This window comes from Pyrgilauda ruficollis, unplaced genomic scaffold (genome assembly GCF_017590135.1).
Source record: "Pyrgilauda ruficollis isolate IOZ18807 unplaced genomic scaffold, ASM1759013v1 scaffold69, whole genome shotgun sequence".
NCBI lineage: Eukaryota > Metazoa > Chordata > Aves > Passeriformes > Passeridae > Pyrgilauda > Pyrgilauda ruficollis.
The window spans coordinates 475865-496928 of record NW_024528710.1 but is presented as its reverse complement, the minus strand read 5'-3'; the positions used below and the strand labels follow the sequence as shown (position 1 = coordinate 496928).

The window sequence follows — 21064 nt, the reverse complement described above, 5'->3', positions numbered from 1 at the left end:
TTGTGGGAGCCTTATCCTCTCTAAAAACATTTTTGAATCTACTGAGTGATGAATGCTGTAACAAAGGGAATTTTCAGTTATTCTACTTTGGGGCAGCTTGGGTCCAAAGGAAGAGTCAGAGACTTCTGTATGATTTTGCTGGTAGCACCAAGGAACACCTGGCTGTGTCTGAAAATGTCACCTTTGGTTCAGACACTTGTGTGTTCTGTGTGGAAGCAACACAAGTCTCCCATGGGAATTTCTGCCCTTGCAGGCTTTCTGCTTCTCTTCCAGCCTCTGTGGATGCCATTACTGTCACTCCAGGGCTTGGTAGTGTTGCCTCAATGCTGTCCTGTTTCTCTTTAGGCTTGGGGTTTGATCCGTGCACGTTCTGGTGGTCACCCCCACCTTCCCCTGGAAAGTTGCCCACACTTTGTTCACAAGCTCAGCCTATTTCGGCCTTCCTATAAAGCTTGTACCCTGAAACTTAGGGTGCCACAGATATCCTTCCTTGTATCAGTTTATAAAATACTTTTAAGCCAACAGAGTTGCTTATCCTGAGTTTTCACTTCCTCTACTGTATTCCTCTGGAATTCTAGCCTAGAAAGACATGTCTCTTTGTCTTGACCTTATTGTCTGTTTCTATGCACCCTGCTTGAATTTGGCTTCACTTCTTAAAGATGTCCTGTTTCCTACCTGAATTTTATTGATTTCTATCTTACTGTTTCCCTAAGGCTACAGAGTTTTAGTGATTTAACTCTTGGAAGATACACTCCTGAGCCTCTCCTGGACTACCTCTCCCCAGTCTGTACTTTTAAGACATATCCATGTTTCATCTGAGGTGTCAGGGAACTGTTTGCACTTCAGTAAAGCCTGTTCATGTATAGACTCAGCGATTCCAGAAGTTCCTCCAGACCTGAACAGGTGCTAGCCCTCTCCCACATTCTTGCATCTTCAGTCATGCTTCACTGCTTCTCTAATTTCCTGACCACCTTTACTTATGGCATCTGAGGCATTTCAGAGATGCCAAGCCCAGACATCCTACCACAAACAACCTAGTCTTCATCTTCTTAACTGACAGCTTTAATTTTGCTTCCTGAATTCCTCATACTCACCCAATTGTTTTTATCCCTTAGCCACCCTTGCTTTCTGCCTGGGGCTCTCAGAGGAGCTGTCTAGACACTGCAGTGCCATTTTCCGACATGGCAGGCAGTTCTTCACTAGCACCATAAACTAATACTGAATTGTGCCTGTTGCCATCAGCTGGAATGACCTGGGCTCAGGAACACCAGACCACCCTCTGGAGCTTACTGGCTGGATCCTATCATCCTCCTCACATTGCTCCCCATCTGCCCTGAAACATTCCTGCTAAATGATGTGGGATAGCTTTGAGCCAGAGCTGCTCTTTGATGTTCCTTGCCAGGTACCCTCCTGTGCCTGCCTGGCTGCAGGGGCTCAGCTGGTCCAGCTCCCAGGCACTGCTGTGTCTGAGCCTGCCCTTGGCCTGTACTTGGAGCAGCAGGGGCAGGGGAGGAGCTGCAGGACCCCCCTGCACTCCTGGAATTTTGTGTGTGCTAAAATCCCAAAATGGTTTGTGGTGGAAGGAACCTTAAAGCCCATCCCATTCCACCCCCTGCCATGGGCAGGGACACCTTCCACTATCCCAGCTGCTCCAAGCCCCATCCAACCTGGCCTTGGATGCTTCCAGGGATCCAGGGGTAGCCATAGCTTCTCTGGGCACCCTGTGCCAGGGTCTCACCACCCTCCCAGTGAATAGTTTTTCCCCAATGTCCCATGTCACCCTGCCTTCTGGCAGTGGTCTGTGCTCTCAGAGTTCTCTCACTGCCGGTACATGTTCAGATAGCTACAAGAATTGGATTTCTGGCACTCCGCCAAACAAGTTATGATGTAGATCTCATTTCTGTCATTTTATTTTCATACCCCCCAGTCCCCACTGCTAAATTTCTGGGCAGATTTGTGTCTTCCTCACTGAGCAATGTATCATGTTCTGTCAGGCAGAAAGTGGTAGGCCATTCTTTACCAGAAGCTCTGTGTGTACCTGCTACAAGAAAACAAAAACTCCATGTAAATTATTCACTATTCCCCTAAACCCTGAATTCTTAAATCCAGAGGTTGTTCCAAAGGCATCCTGAGAAGTACTAGGATCCTTAGTATGAGCCCAGAGGTGAGGCCTGAGGTGAAAAGAGGTCGTCTTCTCTCAGCTCATTCCTGACAGCATGTTTTGTCTCACTTGAGACAAAGTGCAGTTGAGGCTGCACTGAGACAGATATGAGGAGGTCCTGCACCTTGAGTTTGGGGAAATGTGAGCTGCTCTGAGGCAGATTTTTGATTGCTCAGTCCTCATCTTACCTTTCATGCTTTCTATTCTCCAGACTTTGTTCCAGTTATCCCCAGAAGCTGCTGGTCCCTGTCTGGATCACTGACAAGGAGCTGGAGAATGTGGCTTCATTCAGGTCATGGAAGAGGATCCCTGTGGTGGTGTACAGGTAAATGCAAACCCAAATTGCCTCCCCCAAACCCATGACAGCTGCCATGTCCTCGTAGTCCTGCAGGGGTTTTGGGACAGGGATGTTAGGAGAACTGTTTATCCTTTTGCCTCCTGCCTGCAAAGGAGGTGCTCCCAGGGCTCCTTCTCCCAGCACCATCTGCAGCAGGGTGTTTTCCAGAAGAGAGAAGCAGTGTTCCAGAACTGTCCTTTGCTATTCTCAGTCAGATTTGAAGGTGTGGGTGACTTTCCTCCTATGGGAGATGTTGCAAGATGAGGTCAAATTAAAGTTCTCTCAAAATCTTTCCACACGTTGGTCCTTGTCTGACTGCTACTTTGAAAAGAAATGTGAGCCAAAAGGAGTCTGCTGGGTGCACTGTGCTCAGCAGGGTGTGCAGGCCTGGACAGACCTGGGAATGCCCAAATCTGCAGCTTCTCACGAGGGGCAGTGGAGGGGCAGCTCTGATCTCTGCTCTTTGATGACTAGGGACAGAACTCAAGGGAATGGCTATGTCAGTGACGTTTAGGTGGGATTTTAGGGAAAGATTCTTCCCCCAGAGGGTGCTGGGCACTGCTTAGGCTGCCCAGGGAATGGACATGTCCCCGAGGCTGCCAGGGCTCCAGGAGCTCCCAGGGATGCCCAGGGTGGGATTGTTAGGGTGTCTGTGCAGGGACAGGGGCTGGACTTGGATGATCCTTGGGGGTCCCTTCGAGTTTATAGAATAATCTGTAATTCTGTGACCAGTCTTCCAGAAATAATCTGGAGGAGGTCACACAGTCAATGGAGCAGGGCTGTGCAGGGTAGGGGTTGGTTCCACATTAAATGTGTCTCCTGGGAGACTGATGTGTTTGAAACCAACGGGAGGCTGATGGAAAGGGGCACCCAGGCAGTTGTGCTGTTGTAAAATGTACATTATGGTTTGTAGCCTTAGACTGTGTGTTAGCAGTCACCAAATACAAATATAAAAAAAACCTTAAAAGATCAGAGCTGTACTAGAAAATACAAAAGTCAGGAAGCAAGACCAGTGAATTTACAGGTACCTTAACTGTGCATCATCACACTTCATGGCTTGCTGTTGGATGTGGCAAAACACTGTGTGTTCCTTCTAGAACTCAGTTCTGCAGCAGAGTGGGAATGAGCACAGCTTACCGGATGGAGCCTTTCCCTCCTTGTAGCCAGCTCAGCTAAGAAGTTAATTGTATTTGTGATTCCTTTTGCTAAAAATGGCCTGGTGCTGGAGCTTGTCCCACTGTGCCTCCCCACCCGAGGGCAAAGCCATGTCTTTTTCCTACTCCAGCAATTATTTTGTTCCTTGCTTTACATCTCTGTAATGGTACCCAGTAATTTATGAGCTGAGCACAACCCTTTGCAGCCTGGGATCAGATTAGAAGATGCTGACAAGTAATGTTACAAGATGGGGCAAGTGCTTGCCCATGTGTCTTTGATTTTTGTGCACTTTTTTTAGTCTTTGCCCTCAAGATTGAAGTCTTTGGAGTGGGAGGGTCCTTGAGGGTTTCTGCATTGTTTCTGCAATGCCTTGTGCTTTGTGGAAATGAAAAGCCTGTCACTCAGCTTCTCCTCCTCACTCGGAGCTCAGGAGAGAATGGATGGGTGCCTGCATCCCAAGGGATGCTGATAGACCTCAGAGCTTTTGGATAAGGCTGATCTCACTGGGTCACAGTCAGAGCTGTAAAACATGACACCAAAGGTACCCCAGTATCAGATTTCTTGAAAAAAGTATAATTTAGCTATTAAGCAAAACAGAAATTCAGGTCTCCATCTCAGTCCTCAGCGGAGATGCACAGGAGAGATGCAGAAGCCTCCAGGCACAATCCACTTCTAAAACAAGGCAAAGGATGCAATCAATTATTTAGCTGAGTAGAGAGGCAGACAGGCATGGTGTGGCTGTTCTGGCTCTGTCTGCTCAGCCACCTTGAGGAGACCTTGGGCCTGTGGCAGCAGGAATGCTCCTCCCAACGCTCTGCATCCCCTGCCAGGGGACAGCGGGCATTGCTCCACCCCATGGCTGAGCCTCGCTCTCGGGCTATCACATCCTGCCACAGTGAGGCGAGAGTTTATCCCAGTGATCTGGGAAATGGAGCACTTACACACACAGACATCTCAGTTGGGAACCTTTAGGCTCGGCTCAGTAAACCCTCTCCAAGCTCTTTCTTGTGCTTTGAGCCAAGCTCCTTGACTTGTCCAGGAAATAACAGAGAGACTTGGGAGATCACAGAATCATGGAATGGTTTGGGTTGGAAGGGACCTTGAGAACTGTCTACTTCCAACCCCCCTGCTGCCTTCCACTAAAGTAGGTGTTAATCCATTGTGGAGGATTGTTGGAGGTTCAATGGCATATGCTGACAGTATCAGATGTGCTCTAGCCTTGTGCTCAGAATGAATCTGTGAGGAAAAACTCAACTGATAAACTACAGAGGCACTTCATATTGCAGTTTTGGACCATGAAAGGGTCTTGAGTCATTAAAACTAAACTGAGGATCCCTAAGGAATTAATTTACTCCATATAAGTTAAAACACTCTGGCACTTTCTGACATTCCAGTTTCAAGAAAGAAACTTTTTCCTTTGAGAAAAACCTCCCCAAAACTCCCAGGTAAGAAAAGGCCTTAAATGGTTCCTGTGCTCTCGTGCTGGGGAGACGTGCAGGGAAGCCAAAGTCAGGTTCTGGTGCTCCCCTGCCCTGGGAAGCTCCTTGCAAGCTCAGCTGTGGTTTTGGTTCCTCTGCTGGCACCTGCTGTACTTTCTGCTTGCTGGTGGCTTCACACTCATTGGTGCTGCCACATTTCCTTGTTTACTGGCAGGTCATCGTGTCCCTTGAAGGTCCCCAGCCGTTGTTCAGTGCTCAGAGGTTTGTGTTACCAAGAATTCCGTGAGTTCAGCCTGACCGCGGCCACATCGGCAGCTTTGCCCGGAGCAGCTGCAGTGCCCCGCACCCTGTCCTGTCCCCCAAGCTGCCTGCTGGGAGCAGTCCCTGGCACAGCACCTGCCTTTCCCAAAAACGTGCTCAGGCACTGTCTGGGAAAGTGCTGCTTGGCACAGGCCAGGAGCTGTGGGTGGCTCACAAACAGGCTTGGGTGATCACAGGCTGGTGCTTAAGTCCACACCTTGGCTCTGTTTCATTTACTACCATAAACAAAGCCTTTGCTGCTCTCTGTTATCCATCCTTGAGTGATCCTGAAGGCAGGAATAGATCTCCTGGGAGTGACTGCTCTGTAAGTCACCTTGAAAAACAGAGCAGCACTTAAAGTAAAGGGTCCCCACGGTGTTTTGACTTGGCCTGACATGAACATTATTTCTTTGGAAGGCCTCAGTTTAAAGTCTTCATTGTTATTATCTGTGAGATGTCATTGAGGAAGCTACATAAACTGACAGAGGGCAGGGTGACATGAGATATTGGGCAGGAATTGTTCCCTGTGAGGGTGGTGAGGCCCTGGCACAGGGTGCCCAGAGCAGCTGTGGCTGCTCCTGGATCCCTGGAAGTGCCCAAGGCCAGGTTGGACAGGGTTTGGAGCAGACTGGGACAGTGGAAGATGTCCCTGCCCACGGCAGGGGGTGGAATGGGATGTGCTTTAAGGTTCCTTCCACCACAAATCATTCCTTGCCTCTGTGGTCTCCAGATAAATGCTGCAGCAGGAGTGGTGGGATGACTGAACATGGTTGGTGTGTGGGTCTGGTTCAGGGCTCTTGATTTCATTTTCCCATCTCCAAGAAGGACCAGGTAGCAGGAGCAGCACCTCAGGGAAATGTAACAAACAGGATAGGGATGCAGGTGCTCTTTCCTGGTGCATCTGCTATTTTAGATTTCCTACACCCTTTTGGGAGAATGGGTGACTGTCTCATGGTCACTTGGTGAACCTGCCACCAAGTGTTGGAACCAGTTAGTAGTTCCACACAATTGCACTGTGCCTGTGAGTCCACTCTTGGTTGTGTTTCTTGTCCAAGAAATACTTGTGTTTCTGAAACATGGCATAACCATTCCAGTGCTTGCTTGTGTCTGTGACACCCATCTCTGGAGCTTGGTTCGACTACAACATGATCCTTTTTGAGAGGAGTTTGTGTCATTTTAGGATGGCTAAGATGTGAAGCCATAATATTTTATTTCTTACTCCTTTCCCAGTAACTGTTAGCACATCCTTAACCTTCATGCTTCTCTTGGGCACTGAGTTGAGGCTTTTGAGAGCTTCCCAGTGACTTCAAAGCCCTTGGGATCTGCACCAAACTGCTCTGTGTCACAGCTGGGGTTATGCTTTGATCATCTGTAAATACTCTTCACTTATTAATGCTAAATTTCACACTCTCTGGGTCATTCTCTATCGTTAGCAGCTTTTGTCACATCACAGTCCCTTCCCTTTCCAGGCCACTTGGGAATGACTTGACCAGTGTGTTCATGTGAGAAACTACTACTACTTCAGGCCTCCTCATCAGTAAGCACAGCCAGGGTAGGGTTCACATTTAGGGGTTGTTGATAAACACCAGGCCTCCACCCAGAAACTCCCTGGTCTGATGCCAAGTGAGCTCATCTTCCCAACTTACAGGTGATAAGTGAAATGGTTTAACAACAGGTCTGTAATTTGAGGGAGGAAAAAAAGAAAGAGGAGAGAACAGAACAGCTTTAAAATCAAGTAGAAGGTGTCCCTGCCCATGGCAGAGGGGTCAAACAAGATGATCTTCAACCTCCTTTCCAACCCAAAGTATTCCACGAGTCTATGAAATAACTATTACTTTCCCAAAATACAACCATAATGATTTTAAGGTCTTCTCTCTGGTTTAATTTATAAATACAGTCATATCTATATACAATAATATCTATTTTATATATTTATAGGCTACAGGATATATTAATATAGTATAAATAGAAGTCATAGATTGGAGTTGGGGGTCTTGAAGGTCTTTTCCAACGTAAATGATTCTATATTATTGTAAATAAAAGTATGAGTCTGGTTTAGCCTCTCTGTCAGTGCTGCGCTGATGAAAAATGGTTATTTGAGATTCCCTGCCCTCTTTCACTTCTCGACGAGAGTCAGTGCTGTAGATAGAGCAGCTGCAGCCAGGAGTAGCTCAGGTGTGGCTGTGCACAGGGAGCATGTCCCGGGCCGGCCCTGCGCTCCCGGGGGCTCAGCGGGGCTCTCTGTTCCCCGCAGACACGTGCGCAACGGGGCGGTGATCGCGCGCTGCAGCCAGCCCGAGATCAGCTGGTGGGGCTGGCGGAACGCCGACGACGAGTACCTGGTGACATCCATTGCCAAAGCCTGTGCCTTGAACCCCGGAGCGAGGGCGTCGGGCGCCGCGCCGCATGCCGGGAGCAGCGACGGCAGCGAGCCCTGCGACGCCGACTTCGGTGAGATGGCTCCTGCCAGCCCTCCTGAGCGGGGACATCGCAGAGGGGCTGCCAGGGCTGTCCCAGGGCAGGGCTTTACCCCAGTGTCCAGGGGTAGAACGTGGGCCCAATCGTGCCGTGACTGCGGTGTGTGGGTGGCTCTCTGGGCTCATTCACGGTGGCACTGGGGTGGAGGGAGGAAGGGAGGTGCCAGGATCTCAGTCCCTGTGTATCCCTGCAGACTCATCCCTGACAGCGTGTTCAGGCGTGGAGAACGCAGGAACCCCTCAGAAGCTGCTGATCCTTGATGCCAGGTCCTACACGGCAGCTGTGGCCAACAGGGCCAAGGGAGGCGGCTGCGAATGCGAAGGTACCAAGAGCCAAGAACATCCCAAAGCATCTTCCTCTTGGGCCTGGCAGTGGCTCTTAGGGCACAGCTGGGGATTGGGACGGCACTTTGGTGCTTGGTCTCTGGGAGCCTGTTCCCACACAGAGATCTGGACGGGCTGGATCAACAGGCCAAGGCCAATTGGATGAGGTTCAGTAAGGCCAAGTGCTGGGTCCTGCGTTTGGTTCACAACAGCCCCACTGGAACGTTCCAGGCTGGGGCAGAGTGGCTGGAAAGCTGCCCCATAGAAAAGGACCTGGGGGTGCTGGTTGGCAGCAGCTGAACTTGGGCCTAGGTATGCCCAGGTGAGCAACAGGTCAATGACACTTGAGCTCTACCAGCAGTAATGTCACAGGGCAGTGACAGTCCCCCTTATCTGGCCACTGGGGTCAGTTTTGTGCCCATTAGGACAAGAAAGACCATGAAGAGGGAATGGAGCTAGGGAAGGGTCTAGAGCACCAGGAACAGCTGAGGAAGCTGGGGAAGGGGCTCAGCCTGGAGAAGAGGAAGCTCAGGGGGGACTTTCTGGCTCTGCACAATTCCCTGACAGGAGGGGACAGCCAGGTGAGAGTCAGGCTCTGCTCCCAGGGAACAAGGCACAGGATGAGTGGAAGTGGCATCAAACTGTGCCATGGGAGGTTTAGGTTGGATATGGGGAAAATTTCTTCATTGAAGTGTTGTCAGGCCCTGGCACAGCTGCCCAGGGCAGTGTTAAGAGTCCCCATCTGTGGAGGGGTTTAACAGCTCCGTGGATATGGCACTTGGGGACATGCGTCAATGGTGGCCTTGGCAGTGCTGGGAAATGGTTGGACTCAACGACCTTGGAGGTTTTTCCCAACCTTAGTGACTCCATGAACACCAGGGGTGGAGTGGAAGGGGTGGCTGCACTGGGGTGTGGAGGCAGTTGCTGCAGTAGCAGCAGAGTTGGATTCATTGACCCTTGTGGGTCCCTTCCAGCTCAGAATGTACTCCAGCTGCTGTAGCTCTCTCTAAATGTTCCTGTCTCTTGTATCAGAGTATTACCCCAACTGTGAAGTTGTGTTCATGGGCATGGCCAACATCCACTCCATCCGAAACAGCTTCCAGTATCTGCGTGCTGTCTGCAGTCAAGTGCCAGACCCCAGCAAGTGAGTGACTCTTCTCTAGCTGAGTTTGATGCCATATGTGTCAGTGACCTGGGGAGGGTTTCCACTCCATTTTCCTTTTTTTATCCCAGGTTTCTAACTGAGAAAATGGTGGGGTGGGAAAGTGTTCATAGTGCTTGAATGCTGCTGATTTAGATCCATTAATCCAGAAGGGGTTGTGGCACTATCTCAGTGTCACTTGGTTGTGTGTATCCTCTGGGGGTTTAATTTGAGAAAAATTAAAGTTGGGTTGGATTCTTTGCCCTTCTTTCCAGGCTCCCTGGCTCCTCTGGGACATGTTTTAGAAAAGACTGATTTTCACTGAGGGCTCCAAGAAAACTGAAGTTAAGATGTATTTTTTTTTCTTCAGTAGAGAGCTAAGCAACCATTCTTGCCTTTTTTCCCCTTTGCAGCTGGCTTTCAGCCCTGGAGAGCACCAAGTGGCTGCAGCATCTGTCTGTCATGCTGAAGGCAGCAGTGCTGGTCTCCAATGCCGTGGATAGAGAAGGGCGTCCGGTGCTGGTTCACTGCTCCGACGGCTGGGACAGGACTCCACAGATTGTGGCGCTGGCAAAGATTCTCCTGGACCCTTACTACAGGACCATGGAGGTAGGATTGTGCTCTGGTGCAGTTCATGTCTGTTCAAAGGAGCTTTTATTTCAAAATCCCCATGGAAAGGAGCAGCGCTGCATTTGGGAATAAGCTTAGTGGTGTTTCTGAGCTGCTGTGGTGGGTGTTGAGTTTTCTCTGTTCTCTTCCTGCCTGTTTTGGGTGAATTGTTCCTCATTCCTCTGCCCAGCTTGGGGAAGTGCTGTGGGAAATACCATCTTGTGGTCAAAGTTCAGCTGCTTTCCTACTCTGGATTCTCTGGGCTGGTAATTGCATAGACATAACAACTGTTAGTTTGTGTCTGGAAACCTCCAGCCCTGGTGAGCTTTGCTCCCAAACCAGGCACCGCAGCAGCCTCCTTCCTAGCCTTTCCTGGTGGATGGAGCTCGCTTTGTCCTGCCACGTGTCCTCAGAAAAGTCTCTGCAGTTATTTTTTCTTTTAATCACAGGGCTTCCAGGTGCTCGTTGAATCGGACTGGCTGGACTTCGGTCACAAGTTTGGGGATCGCTGTGGACACCAGGAAAAGGTGGAGGATCAGAACGAGCAGTGCCCAGTTTTTCTCCAGTGGCTGGATGCTGTTCATCAGCTTCTGAAGCAATTTCCCTGCCTCTTCGAATTTAATGAAGCTTTTCTGGTAAGAAATACATGTGAGCAGAGACAGAGTGTTTGGTCATGATGTTTTACAGTACTGAAGTTGAAAGAAAAGAGGTCTGCAGAACCTGGGACATTGTGATGTGATCACAGAATCCCAGAATGATTTGGGTTGGAAGGGAACTTAAAGCCCATCTCGTTCCATCCATCCCTTGCCATGGGCAGGGACACCTTCCACTAATGCAGATTGCTCTGTCCAGCCTGGCCTTGGACACTTTCAGGGATGGGACAGCCACAGCTTCTCTGGGCAGCCTGGGCCAGGGCCTCACCACCCTCACAGGGAACGATTTCTCTGTAACGTCTCATCTAAATTTGTTTTCTTTTAGTTTAAATCTGTTCTCCCGTGAAGGGGTGGTGGAGGGTTTATATACTCTTGTTTTCTTGAATCCCTTCTCCAGTCCCTTTCCACCCCAGGGAATTCAGATGCCAACAGTAGCACTGGTTTGATTTGCATATCTCAGAGCTACATGGGTCTGAAATACTTAAAAAAAATAAAATGAGGGAAAAAATTAATCTCTGTTTTAACAAAAAATGCAGGACAGGGTTCTAGAGAGTCATTTGGTTCTAGATGGATGGGTTTGGTATCTGCTGAGTGTTACTTTCCCTTCAATTGAGGTGATCCCTGTCCTGCCCAATGTGGAAGCCAGGACAGCAGTGATGTCACCCAGAGTAGGCAGTGCATGAGCCATCCCAGAGGAAGGGAAGACATGTCTCCTGTAGGCATGTCCATTTTCCCCGTGGCTCTAAGTGTGTTTCCCCCTCCATGCCACAGGTGAAGCTGGTGCAGCACACGTATTCCTGCCTCTACGGGACCTTCCTGGGGAACAGCCCCTGTGAGCGCGAGATGCACAACATCTACAAGCGCACGTGCTCCGTCTGGTCCCTGCTGCGGGCTGGCAACAAGAACTTCCACAACCTGCTCTATATGCCCGGATCTGAGCAGGTCAGTAGAGCTCCTGACCCTGCTTTTCCAGGCTTTTCCCCTGGCAGGCACTGGGGAGGGGCTGAAGGGGTTTCTGAGGCATTGGATCTGACACAGGCGGTGTTGCAGGTGCTGCATCCCGTGTGCCACGTGCGCGCCCTGCACCTCTGGACAGCCATGTACCTCCCAGCCTCCTCCCCACATCCTCTGGGACAGGAGGACATGGACATCTACATGCCCCCAGGATCTCAGAGCCAGGACTTCAGTGGCAGGTGTTTGGACAGGTAAGACCTTAGAGCTTCAGGCTCAGGGTGTTGCATACCCACAGATCTTCCTGCCCTTCTTGTAGTTTCTTGTAGTTTCCCTGTTGTTGTTCTCATCTTCCTTGTTGGGAGCAAGAGCTCTGTAGCAGTGCCCCAGCCACTCTGAGGAGTTGAGGTCCCTGCTGCACCCCAAAGGCAGGATGCCACACAGTGATGTTGTGCACTTCAGCTTCTGCAGCTGTACTGCCTATCTCCACCGACCCCTGGAGCTGTAATGGGGAATATTTCCCTGCCCTCATCTCAGTTTTGAGTGAAACCAGGGAAGTTTTGGGGGGTTTATTGTGAGATTTGCTTTGCTTTTGGGTTCTAGATTACCAAAGACAAGATCTATGGATGACCTGCTCTCAGCCTGTGACTCCAGCAGCCCTCTGACCCGCACATCCAGTGACCCCAACCTGAACAACCACTGTCAGGAGGTGCGCGTGGGCTTAGAAGCCTGGCATGCCAACACTGAGGGGGCTGAAGGTGCTGCAGTGGCCACAGGAGAGGCACAGCCCAGGGAGGAGGAGGAGAGGAACCCTCCCCTGCAAGGCAGCAGCCGTGCTGAGCGCGAAGGGCCGAGCAGGCAGCTGGGCATCCAGTCTGCTGTGCCAGCCAGCAGCATCCCTGTGGAGGTGGAAGAGGGAAATGGAACACTCACGGAGGAACTGGATGGCAGAGGTCCAGATCCAAGTCCTTCCAGACAGGAAAACAGTGACAAGGTTTCCACCAGTTCTGGAAGGCATTTGGAAACCTGTCCCCAGGAACCTTTGAAGGCTGCTGGCACTGTGTCTAACAGAGGAGGCTGTCCTAAAAGAATCACCACCTGCTCAGACATTTCCAGCCAGGAGTCCCTGACACCAGGCACCCCTTCTCAGGACATCCCAGGCCCTGCCCTGGGTATCCCATGCCCAGATGCAGACAAGGGCAGAGGTGATGCTGGTCGGAGCATGCCCTTTGAGGAGCCTGGCCAGCCGGGGAGGTTCCTGCTGGAGCAATGGCGCAAGCCCATTTCCCAGAGCCAAAGCAGCGAGTTCTCCTTCCTGGGGTGCAACTGGGACAGTTTTCAAGGCATGGTAACATCACTCCCCAATGGGGAGCCCACACCCAGACACCTCCTCTCCTATGGCTGCTGCAGCAAGAGGCTGAGCAGCAAACCCCTGCGGGCCCCGGGCCTGTGCCTCAGTGGCCCATGGTCTGGCAGGGAAGGCGGGAAGCCCTCAGCCTGCGCTGGCCATGTGAGCACACATTTTGGGAAGCCCAACCGTTTGTGGCTGCCCTGTCACCTGAAACAAGCCTCTGGACCCAAGCACCTGCCACCAAAATGTCCTTCTCCTGTGCCTCCTCTCTACCTGGACGACGACGGGCTGCCCTTCCCCACGGATGTGATCCAGCACCGGCTGCGGCAGATCGAGGCCAGCTACAAGCAGGAGGTGGAGCAGCTGCGCCGGCAGGTGCGGGAGCTGCAGCTGCGCCTGGACATTCGCCACTTCTGCGCCCCTCCGGCCGAGCCCCCCATGGACTACGAGGATGACTTTGTGAGTACAGGCTGCTCACACCTCACACTGGGTCCCTGTACCCCTGTACACCTCCCTCTCCAACCCACAGCTCTCCATACCTTTGGGAGGGGGTGGGAAATATGGTTCCTCTGTCAGTCGTGTCCCTGTCCTGGCCATGTCCTCCTCCACCCAGAGGTATCTCTGCTGCTTGAGGACCAAACTCCTACACAGTCATGGATGCTTTGTCCCATGTCTGGGGGATCAGGAGCCACCCAGGTGCCCCTCACCACACAGAGTGTGTGGAGCAGGGTGTGCCCTGGAGTGTGTGCCCAGCAGCAGAGGGGATTGGTGACGTGGTCTCACTTTGCAGACATGTCTTAAGGAATCAGACGGCAGCGACACAGAGGATTTCTGTTCTGACCACAGTGAGGACTGTTTGTCAGAAGCAAGCTGGGAACCTGTGGATAAGAAGGAGACTGAGGTATGTGTCCCATCATGGAGCTGTGATGCAGTGGGAGGGAATGTTTTTTGCAGCTGACCTGGGTGGGCACAGCAGCAGAGAGTGGTCTGGAAGTGTGGCAGTGAGCACGTCCTTGACACATCCTCTGCTGCTAATGGCTCAGATGGGGTAGGCTGACTGTGAGGTGTGGCCCAAAGCCACCCCCAGCTTGTCACTGGGGGTTTACAGATGAGAGCTAACTGGTGTCTGCCCTAGGTCACGCGGTGGGTCCCAGACCACATGGCCTCACACTGCTTCAACTGCGACTGTGAGTTCTGGCTGGCCAAACGGAGGCACCATTGCAGGTAAAAATGTCAGCGCACTCGGCCCTTCCTCCCCTCAGCTTGGTGTCACAAAATGCCCCTTTGCCAGTTCTGTTCCCTCCAGCTCCCAGGAGAAGCTTTTAGGTGTTTCCACTACATGCGAGGCCTCACCAGTTCCCTGCAGAGTTCCATTCTACATTGTTCTTGTTTCTATTTTTCCAAGGCCTTTGATCCCTTTCTGGGACAGCAATGAGTCCCTGTCAGCACTAGCAGTTTGCTCGCACTGCTGACCACAGTATAAAAAACACATTTACAGTCCTCAATCAGGCTGGTCCTTTGCCCTGACCTGGACCCTTTGTGCTTGCTAAAGTTCTGCTGTGGTGGTCTCAGCTCTCTTCTCACTGGTTTTCTTGCTCCTTGACAGGAACTGTGGGAATGTGTTCTGTGCTACCTGCTGCCATCTGAAGCTGCCCATCCCCGATCAGCAGTTGTACGACCCTGTCCTCGTTTGTAACTCCTGTTATGACCATATCCAAGTGTCTCGTGCCAGGGAGCTCATGAGCCAACATATGAAGAAACCCATTGCCACAGCTTCCAGCTGAATGCCAGACAAGGGACCTGTCTAAGCCCAGCCTTTTCTCTTGTGGGTTTGAAGGGTGACTCTGCCTCCAGGGTATCTGTGAAGGCCTTTGGTGCAACACTTGAACACCAAGCTGGAATGCACTGTCTGCAGCAGCCTCACTACCGGGCTGGAGCAGAGGAGCTCAGATCAGGGTTTGCTGTGTTCCCACCCCAGAGCTGGTGGGCTTGTGTGTTGTAGCCCTAATGGCCTAGGGCTGAGAGAAGAACACAACCTCTTCCTTTTGTGGGCTGGAAAGCATTGTTTTCACAGCTCTTTGCCTGTGCAAAGTCCCTCCAAAGCAAAGAAAGGCATGTTTAGAACCACCTCCCCCTCCAAAGGCAGGCTGCTCTGTGAAAAGGAAGAGGGCAAGCTCCTGATGGTCCCATGGGCATTGGAAGGGCCTCAGCCTGGAGCAGATTTTCTTCCCTTGAGTGTGATTTGCGATCAGCTTGGTGAACAAGACTCACTAGCCATCACTAATTGATTTTCTCTTGGGCTCTGAAGAGAAATTCATTCCAGCTGAAAAGGGCTGAGCAGATTGTGCCCATTTTCAGGCTCCGCTGGGATCGGTGTCACACTGGACTTTGTCCCTGCCCCCAGCACCATGGGGAGATGGGAGATTGGCTTTTCACTTCTGCTCTGCCCATCTGCTTTGTCTGCAGTTGTGTCACAGCCTGGTGCTAACACAGGAATGGCACCCTGATCCTCTCCTGGCATGGAAACAGAACTCGTGTTCCTGTGTTGTTCCTCCTCCCCTTTTCTGCCCTCAGCTCTCAACTTCCTACTGCTCTTTATCCGGAAAACTTGATACCTTGAGGGTATAGGCCATAATGTGTTGTTTTACCTCCTGGAATGTGCTGTCTGGTGTATGTGAGGGTTTCAGTCCAAATGCTGCTATATATTTCTGTGCACTTAATGTAACCCGAAGAAGGGAGAATGAAGCATCGATACCAAAATGGGGGTGGGGAAGGACACTGGCTGACATAGACACTACGGTCTGTGCTTTTCACTTTAGGATGTACAGCTGCAGTGATAACCATGACACGTGGCATTTGTTCAGTGGTGGAAACAATCTCTCTGACTTGCCCCAGTGCTACCTGAAATGCCTCTTGAATTTGACTTCTTCTTTTGTCTCCTGTACAGTGGTCAAAGTTCAGAGTTGCCAACTTGTAAATGCCTCTCTGCTTCTTCTTTAAACTAGAGAGCAGGAATCCCAACTCATCCTAAGGACAAAGAACTGGGTTTAGAAAGGAAGAATGGTTTATAAAGTGGGCTTGTAATCCCTTGATCCCTTGGGGAGCATCCATCCTGCCTCCTCTGTAAGGCATCTGTGGATACTAGTCAGGAAGAAGAGTTTGAAAGTGGGGCATTTCTTTGCAGAAATGTAGGTTTTCTTTCCAATATATTCTGCACTTCAGGAGCTGAGACTCAGTGTGTGGCAGGGAGGACCTTGGTCTGCTAACAAGGCAAAGGACATTGATTGGTCTGCTAACAAGGCAAAGGAATCAACACTGTTGTGATCTCCCAGATCTTTCGGTAATGGTTTGTCATCTCCATCAGAAGGAATGAAATAAGGACCCTTTCCTGCACTTTGACTTGTCAGCCTCTGGTGTTTGTAAATCCTGATGTGTAAGTGAAACTCATCTTCTGAAGACCCTGTACTTAGACTCTGCTTCTTTTCCATACTGGGAACAACTAACTTGGCTCTGGGAAGAGAAGGCACCTTGCTTCAGATTCTCCCCTGCCTTGTACCTTGCAGTCATTGCCAGACATGAAAGCGTGATCATTGGCCTGGCAGAAGAAACTTGGATTTGCTCCTGTTTTGCACGTGTTGGAATGACTGCAAGTGATGAGGAAGCCAGAAACCAGGTACTGCTGGCCCTTCCATTCAGGCCATTAGTCCAAACTGCTTTTAGCTCTTGTGAGTTTCAGCGTCACAATGTGCTGGCCAAAAACTCCAGTCAGTTTGATGGCATTGTGACAAACAAAATGTGCTGTACAACTCGATACAGTTGAAATAAAATCTCTATATTAGTGCTGCTGGGTTTGGTCCCTTCTTTCCTCTGTGGGGAGTTCTGCTTGCCCAGGGGGTTTCAAGCTGCTGTTACTCACCACCTTTTCCCTTGATTAAGGTGTGTTAGGGATTTAATATCCCTTTTCACAATCAGAATCACAGGTAGGGCACAGAACACCTCTGCCCTCTTCCAAACAAACCTGCATGATGTCCTTCCCAGGATAACCAGGGCCTTCCAGCCTCTCTTATAAGGACTCAAGGAGTTGTTTTCTTTCTAAGGAAGCATTGCTAGGCAGGATTCCCTGCTACGAGGAAAGGCTGAGAGAGTTGGGATTGTTCATCTGGAGAAGACTCCAGGGAGACCATTGAGCCCCTCCCAGTGTCTAAAGGAGCTCCAAGAGAGGGACTTTGGACAAGGCATAGAGGTACGGAACAGAGGGAATGGTTTCCACTGCCAGAGGGCAGGGTTAGATGGGATATTGGGAAGGAATTGTTCCCTGGGAGGGTGGGCAGACCCTGGCACAGGTTGCCCAGAGCAGCTGTGGCTGCCCCTGGCAGTGCCCAAGGCCAGGTTGGATGGGGCATGGAGCAGCCTGGGACAGTGGGAGGTGTCCCTGCCATGGCAGGGGTGGCACTGGATGGGCTTCAAGGTCCTTCCAACCAAACCATTCATTAATTCTGTGAACCCCTTGCTTCTCACTGATGATTTCCTACCATCTGTTCCAGGTGGGTGTGTGGGTGGTTCCTCTGTGCAGGATAGTGGGTGGGAGAGTTGTGCTTAGTCAGCTGGATGGTGCTGCAGGTCAGTTACAGTTTGTGATGGAGCCAGAGAGAATCTCCTGGAAAGCCTGTCCTCAATTCAAAGATAGAGGGATATTGAAATTCAGCAGATCCCTGGTAAACTACTCCCTCAGTTTGGCTCAGGTATTCCTGTCAGACAGGTGATACCTAAAGGCCTTGTATAAGAAATGTGTGGAACAGGACAGTTTGTCACATTGAAATGTGAACCGTTGTTCCTCACAGTCGCATGAGGTCAGCTCAGGAGGCTGCTTTTGCTGGAGATTGTAAAACTGAAACAAGGTGTTAAAATGAGATTATTTCTAGAAACCAGATAAATCAGTGAAATTATAGCCCTGCAAACACTTGAGTACAGATTTGTGATGTAAAATGGAATTGGTTCTACCCAACTGACATGAGAATTATGCAGAGTTTAGAGGGGTAGCCTCTCTATGGAATGTGCAGTCACTGCCCCAGAGAGGCAAGGGCTCAGCTCTGAGGAATTCCCTCAGACAGCTGTTGACCCTCAGAGAGAATCCCTGACTGCTGACCCAAAGATGAGACTCCTCTGACCCTCGGCAGGGCTCCAGCCCAGTCCAATCTGATCTGTAGTCAAATGGTCACATTAACCATGGCTGGCCAACATCTGACCTACTGCCCACCACAGCCACCACAGGTGTGACACACTGGGACTGCCTGTGGCAGGACACTGGCTGGAGGGGCTGGTCCCAGCTGTGGTGGGTGCTCTGCCACAGCAACACTGCTCAATATTAGTCATGACCAGCATTTTTGCAAGAAAATGGCATTTATTATTAACTTGCATCTGTAGCAGTCCCAATGTCATCTGGAGAGGCAGAGGAAGGCTGACTGCTGGGACATGGGTGTGACCTGTTGGCTTCTTATCCCCAGCAGGGAAAATACCACAGCAGAATTCCCCCATGTACAGTTAAAAGATAAATCATTATTTATAAATAATATTTATTAAGTAGCAAGATGCTGGAACACTCATGGCTAGTGTCACATCAGCCTGGCCACCCTAGTGAGGGGCACTGAACTCTCCTGGTTATTAAGCACGGAGGGAAATGTTATCACTACAGGAACATAAAGCCCTCGTTGCTAACACATTCAACCTGAGGTAATCAATATCTGCCGAAATGGGTCTGAACCCAGCACAAACAGGGACATCAAAGCCTTCCTCATCCATGCACCAACTGCCAGGAATCCTTGGTGAATTAACAACGGGGGCTGCGTGTGATGTGCCATGCTACCTCAGCAGCCACTGAACAAAATAAACACACATTTCGGTGTCGTGAGAAGCCAGGTCAGGCTGGCAAGGGTTACTCAGGTGTTTTAATGGATAGCGCTGAAACAGCTGGGGATGTGGAGGAAGAAGAGGAAGAAGGTGATGTGTGACCTTGTGAACCCTCCGAGTGCTGTGCAGGAGACAGTTCAAAGTGAGGGACACAGGCAGGAGGGATTTCCAAGCTTTCTGAAGAGTGTGAGTGTCTGTCCAATCCGTTTTCAGTGATAGTTCACACATTTCACTAACAAAATCTTGGGCTTCTGTGAAAGCGAACTTGGGGTGCTGTCATTTGTTTATGGGACCTCTGGTATCTCTGTGTGTCCTTAGATAAAATAATTGTCTGTAGATGAAAGATGCTGCACACACCAGTATGTTTAAAATTATCATAATTTGAAACAAAAAAAAGTTGACAGAAGCAGTGCACAGCTTCAGTCTCACCAAGCTTAGGCTGCTCATGCAGCTTTAGAATCATAGAATAATTAAGGTTGGAAAAACCCTCTGAGATCACAGAGTCCAACTGTTCTCCATCACTGCCAAGCCACCACTGCCCCATGTCCCCAAGTGCCACATCGCAGGGCTGTTCAACTCCTCCAGGGGTGGGGACTCCACCCCTGCCCTGAGCAGCTGTGCCAGGGCTGGACAACAAATTCCAGGAAGGAATTTCCCAAAATCCACCCTGAGCCTCCCCTGGCCCAGCCCGAGGCCGTTCCCTCTCCTCCTGTCCCTGTTCCCTGGGAGCACAGCCCGACCCCCCGGCTGTCCCCTCCTGTCAGGAGTTGTGCAGAGCCACAAGGGCCCCCTGAGCCTCCTTTTCTCCAGGCTGAGCCCCTTCCTAGCTCCCTCAGCCGCTCCTCCCTCAGGGCACTGAGTACCCCCGGGCCTCGGCCGGACCCAGCGCGTGGGGGCGATGCGGCCTGAGGGGCGGCGGGGCTGTGAGGGGCGGTCGGGCGGTGAGGGGAGGTCGGGCTGTGAGGGGCGGCCGGGCTGTGAGGGGAGGTCGGGCTGTGAGGGGAGGTCGGGCTGTGAGGGGCGGCGGGGCTGTGAGGGGAGGTCGGGCTGTGAGGGGAGGTCGGGCTGTGAGGGGAGGTCGGGCTGTGAGGGGCGGTCGGGCTGTGAGGCGCGGCGGGGCTGTGAGGGGAGGTCGGGCTGTGAGGGCTGGGGGAGCGGAGGGAGAGGGAGGACCTGCCCTGCTGGCTGCTCGGTCACCCGGGGTAGGGAAAGGGTTGTTCTCTGTGAAGGTGGATGTGCGGGTTCCCGGGTCAGTCTGTCCGTACCCTACAGGTCCGTGTGCTGCTCTGACACCCTCACCCTGCTTCCTGCAGCACCATCCACCTTTAGGACAGGTCAGAGTATCCCAATCCTTATTTTTGGTTACTGTTCAGGAGCAGGAATTGCCATCTGATTCCTGAGGTGTTTTCTGTGGTATATGTGGGACTTCACCTGTAATACCAAGAAAATAGAACTAAGCATTTGAGAAAGCAAAAAACTCACCTTAACACCAAGTTAGGAAGAATTTAAATTAAGATTTGATATTAACATTGTTAAGGTGAAGATGAGTCATTAGAGACTTCTTCAGTGCAGCCTGCTCTGCCTGATGCACTGCAGGGTAGTGGTAGAGTAAACTCTATGACAGGGCCTTTTGATTTTTTGGCCTCTCTTTCTATGGGATGCAGTTTTAGGGAGCTTTGGTTCTCAGAGTTGCAGTTTCTAGACAGAACAAGGCAAACATTGGGTTTCATGCACAGCCAAGTTCTGACAGGCTGACAGTTCCCTGTCCTGATGATTTAGGCATGGCTTTGCTGTAAATGTGAGGTAGTTTGAGAGATAAAAGATATTTTTCTTGCAAAGCATCAGTCTGTTCCAAATGTCTTGCAACATGGAACTTTCTGTTAAACATCCAGGAACAACTCCTGTCAAGCAACTGTTCTTCCTAGCTTGGTGTCTTGTTGATATGCTAAGACTAGACAATCATAATTTCCCTATCCAAAAGCAAAATATAAACAAGGGAATTCTCAGATGTCGGTCATTCTCTGTTAATATATGGTAAAAATACTAATTGAAATAAAAATACTTACTTTCTGCTCTTTCTGAGCAGGAAATAATCAGTCCTAAAAGTTAACTCTTACTAGATCTTCGGGGCCAAGTTGTATTTATTTAGTGATTTTTAATGATTTAATGTGAACTTGCAGAATGATGACTGTAAGTTGCCCATCTTGAGTTAGTTCCCATCGTAGAATCATGGAATGGTTTGGGATGGAAGGAACATTA

The 21064-nt window shown here is 50.6% G+C and overlaps 1 protein-coding gene across 2 annotated transcripts in view; it reads left to right on the top strand.

The window, feature by feature from the left end:
- The window catches only part of MTMR4 (myotubularin related protein 4), a 56637-nt gene extending 39899 nt beyond the window's left edge, over nucleotides 1-16738 (top strand). For both annotated transcript variants that reach the window (XM_041484907.1, XM_041484908.1), the window contains exons 8-19: nucleotides 2373-2486; nucleotides 7647-7843; nucleotides 8064-8192; nucleotides 9226-9337; nucleotides 9748-9943; nucleotides 10393-10578; nucleotides 11368-11538; nucleotides 11647-11801; nucleotides 12151-13357; nucleotides 13689-13799; nucleotides 14034-14122; nucleotides 14505-16738. In XM_041484907.1, the coding sequence (XP_041340841.1) occupies nucleotides 2373-2486; nucleotides 7647-7843; nucleotides 8064-8192; nucleotides 9226-9337; nucleotides 9748-9943; nucleotides 10393-10578; nucleotides 11368-11538; nucleotides 11647-11801; nucleotides 12151-13357; nucleotides 13689-13799; nucleotides 14034-14122; nucleotides 14505-14682 (2845 nt within the window). In that variant the 3' untranslated portion in view covers nucleotides 14683-16738. The remainder of the gene's footprint in view (nucleotides 1-2372; nucleotides 2487-7646; nucleotides 7844-8063; nucleotides 8193-9225; nucleotides 9338-9747; nucleotides 9944-10392; nucleotides 10579-11367; nucleotides 11539-11646; nucleotides 11802-12150; nucleotides 13358-13688; nucleotides 13800-14033; nucleotides 14123-14504) is intronic.
- Nucleotides 16739-21064: the final 4326 nt, after the last annotated feature.